The sequence below is a fragment of the Acyrthosiphon pisum genome, unplaced genomic scaffold (assembly GCF_005508785.2).
Source record: "Acyrthosiphon pisum isolate AL4f unplaced genomic scaffold, pea_aphid_22Mar2018_4r6ur Scaffold_20506;HRSCAF=21228, whole genome shotgun sequence".
Taxonomy (NCBI): Eukaryota; Metazoa; Arthropoda; class Insecta; order Hemiptera; family Aphididae; genus Acyrthosiphon; species Acyrthosiphon pisum.
The window spans coordinates 22383-25844 of record NW_021769873.1 but is presented as its reverse complement, the minus strand read 5'-3'; the positions used below and the strand labels follow the sequence as shown (position 1 = coordinate 25844).

The window sequence follows — 3462 nt, the reverse complement described above, 5'->3', positions numbered from 1 at the left end:
AAATTGTAATATTCTCGTAACAGTCGTACCATTAGTCGTTTTTAAACATTTTAAGGTTATGCTTTTTATTTTTACATTGTAATGTTTTTATAATTGTAATTTGTAATTTGTATGTCCAGGTAACTAGGTAAGTCACATGTTTAATTAGCTAATAAATAACTATACTGTTTACTCATATTTGACTATGTTTTGCACGACCAGTGATTTAAGGAGTTTAATGATTTTATAATACAGTAGATAACCCTGATAACCACTAGCCACAAGCAATGGATGAATTTACTGAAAAAACACTCAAAAACTGGGGATTTGAAAATCTTATTAACCCTTTTAAAGGTATCATATTCAATAATAGTTTTAAAATAATCACTTGCCTTACATTGTGTGTACATACTACAGTAAGCATTATAAACTATTAGGTATATCTGTGATATAATAAACTAATAGTTAATATAACACATCGTAAAGCATTTGGTTTCATTATGAATTAGAAAAGCCACAAACTCAATTCGTTATTTTGTTACTAACTGCCAGCATTTAACATTTATTTATATGTAAAATAATATATATTATAATATATAATATGTTAAATTTTACCTAACTATCCATTACTGATACATTACAAATAATTTTCTAGAAGAAGATATTGATATGGTAGCATTTCTTGGCCTAACAGAAAGTATGATAGCTAAATTTTTACCTAAAATGGGACATCAATCAAAATTTAATGGACTTTTGGTATCTCTTAGAGAAACAATCAACCGAGATAAGGTATACCTACTTCTTACCTAATTGTATTATTCTTTCATAAATAGATACTAAATAATAATAAATACCTAATATTATTTTATATATTATAATTTTTATTTCAAAAGGAAACTTACTCATTGATATCTGATGAACAAATGACGTTAACATCATCCGAGTCTATTGATATTAGTAACTTAAATTTTATCATTTCTTCTGATGAATTACATCCTACTTTTACAACTGATAAAAATGAAAATATACATGTTGAATCTAGTTCACAAAATACATGTACAAATATTTCAAGTACCACAGGTAGTATTTATTATTTAAAAATTTTAATGTTAAATGTAATTTATTGATTTTAGTAGGAAATACTTCAGAAAATATAAGTTCAAGTGATAAATATATAAATGATATTTTGAGTAAGTGCAGTGATGGCTTAATGATACTAGACTACTATAAACTGCGTAACACTCTGAGTTATACCATGAGAAATTTATTATCTTCAGTTATAATAAAAAATGAATTTTTTTCTCAAGCAAACCGACAAATTACGAAGTCTAAATTTATTTATTTAGCTAAACTTTAGCTGCTAAAGGTATGAACTCTTCCTGCCATTTAATGAATTATTATATTTATTTTTAAAATATTTTCATAAATTTGCTTTATTTGATTGATGAAATTATTTAATTATTAAAAGGTATTTCAAAACTATTTCCTTCTGAAAATGAAAATATATACTTCACTCCATATTTTAAAGAAGGTGATATAAAAAGTCCAAACAGAGGAAAATTATATGATAAGTATTGTAATTTAAAAAGAAATGTTGTAAAAATTAATAGCTCAATTAAAAGAAAATATATAGAATCCCAAGATCAACTCTCAGAAGGTTTATACTGATATAATAATTTATTAGTGTTATTTTTTTTTTAAAAAAGTAGATTTTTATATAATTTAATTGAATCATATTTTTTAATACAATTTTTGTTGCACTAGTTGATTTCCAAGATTCTTTAAACTGGTTAAAAAATAATGTAGAACCAGTAGGAGTCCTTCATAAGCTCTGGAAAGAAACAGCACCATTTAGATTAACTTCTCAAAAAAATGTTAATGTCATGGATAATATATCCAGCTCTGAGAAAACCTACTGGTCATTTACTCGTTAGTATTTTACATTGTTACTATTAAGAACTTTATTACAATTGTATTATATTATATTTATTTTAATTATTAGATTGATATAGATTTTGACCATTTGTACCCTAACAAAGAAATGTATTTATATCAAAAATTTGACTCTTTCAAGGAAAAGTTTAAAATGTTATTAAAACAGAAACCTATACAATTTGGATCAAACTCTTCATATTTTCTGACAATGCTTAGTGACCCTAAAAGACCTGGCAAGTGTATACCATAGTAATTATGAGTAACCATAGGTTATTTATGAAACAATAATCATTTTTATTACAGGGGATGATGATTTGGCTACACTTATGTTACTGCCATACATGTTTCAACCAACTAATGTAGCTATCAAAAACAAAAAGACATACAGACCGTCCAAAATTGAGCAATCAAGGTCATTTATTACACATATTTCAGTAAGAAAATTATTTATTTCTAATACATGAGTTCACACTTGAATTATTATTTATTAAACTATTTAATTTATTAATTTGTTCTAGAATGCTAACGAACTAAAACATTGCATAAACAAAAGGTGGATGGTGCATTTAACTTGAATTTGACAGTGCAGCCTTACACTGTTATAGTTGGAGATATTGATGGTTTAGAGCCTTTGCTCAGTTATGTTGTCATAAACAATACCCAGTATTTATTGGAGACGCCTATCAAAGCTATTGATATTTGTTTCAAAGCTTTTCATTCCCTGAACTTCGAATATCCATTACAATCAAAGCAAGTATGGTGCTTCATTGAACAATATTTTTTGGTATGGTGAATCCAATAAAAGGAAAACAGTTTTTGTCCATACAAACATTAATGAAAGATTTACAACCATATTCCGGTACCTTGGCTGAACCTACATAATTTAATGGTATTATTTTATAATTGCTTTATTTTTACATATAATTTTATACATAACTATTAGTTACTAATCTTACGAATATGCCTTCCTGTTTTTTGTGTGACTCGTTTTACCAGTCTGTAAATCTGTTGATTACACATATTCATATTTATCACAGCATTAATGATATAACAGAGTTTGTTTGTAAAGAGTCAAATTGTTTTAGAATTTTTGATAGTTTAAATTCATACAAAAAGCATTTAAAAAATAGCCATAAATTAAATAGCAATCTTCAAAATCAAATCTCAAACAACAGTAACCTAGAAATACATCAACCAGATTCATCTAATTTAATAAATTTACCTATCATAAACACAGAAGAAATTCCTTTTTCTGAAAATATTGTCTTACCGTCCAATTTTATAGATAACTTAAAAGAAAAGTTACAACTAAGTGCGTTGCAACTAATTAGTAAATGGTATTCTAACAATTCTATCCCAAGAAATATAGTACAAACTTTACTCGAAGATATTACTAATTTTAATGATTCTTTTTTAAATATCTTGAAACAAAAAGTTCTTAATGATATAACTAACTTTGTTCCATCAAAAAATACTGAAGAATATAATGAAATATTTAATGTTATTTCTAATCCATTTATCAATGTTAAAACTGAGTACTTTAGACTT

At 25.5% G+C, this 3462-nt stretch overlaps 1 protein-coding gene across 2 annotated transcripts; it reads left to right on the top strand.

The window, feature by feature from the left end:
• Window positions 1-44: 44 nt before the first annotated feature.
• LOC107885738 lies at window positions 45-3403 on the top strand. 2 transcript variants are annotated; one of them, XR_003839995.1, is made up of 6 exons: window positions 45-333; window positions 635-768; window positions 873-1059; window positions 1113-1908; window positions 1982-2348; window positions 2433-3403. XR_003839995.1 is itself a non-coding variant. In XM_029491982.1 (4 exons), the coding sequence occupies exons 1-4, from the start codon at window positions 267-269 to the stop codon at window positions 1334-1336; spliced, it is 612 nt and encodes a 203-aa protein (XP_029347842.1). In that variant the 5' UTR covers window positions 45-266; the 3' UTR covers window positions 1337-1936. The 2 variants fall into 2 exon arrangements, 1 of the variants encoding a protein (XP_029347842.1); XM_029491982.1 differs by lacking the exons at window positions 1982-2348; window positions 2433-3403 and having other exon boundaries at window positions 1113-1936.
• The last annotated feature ends 59 nt before the right edge of the window (window positions 3404-3462 follow it).

Coding starts and splice junctions, on each gene's coding strand:
- LOC107885738 (XM_029491982.1), top strand. CDS start 267: ATGGATGAATTTACTGAAAAAACACTCAAAAACTGGGGATTTGAAAAT. Junction 334..634: donor TCTTATTAACCCTTTTAAAG/GTATCATATTCA, acceptor ATAATTTTCTAG/AAGAAGATATTGATATGGTA. Junction 769..872: donor AAACAATCAACCGAGATAAG/GTATACCTACTT, acceptor TTATTTCAAAAG/GAAACTTACTCATTGATATC.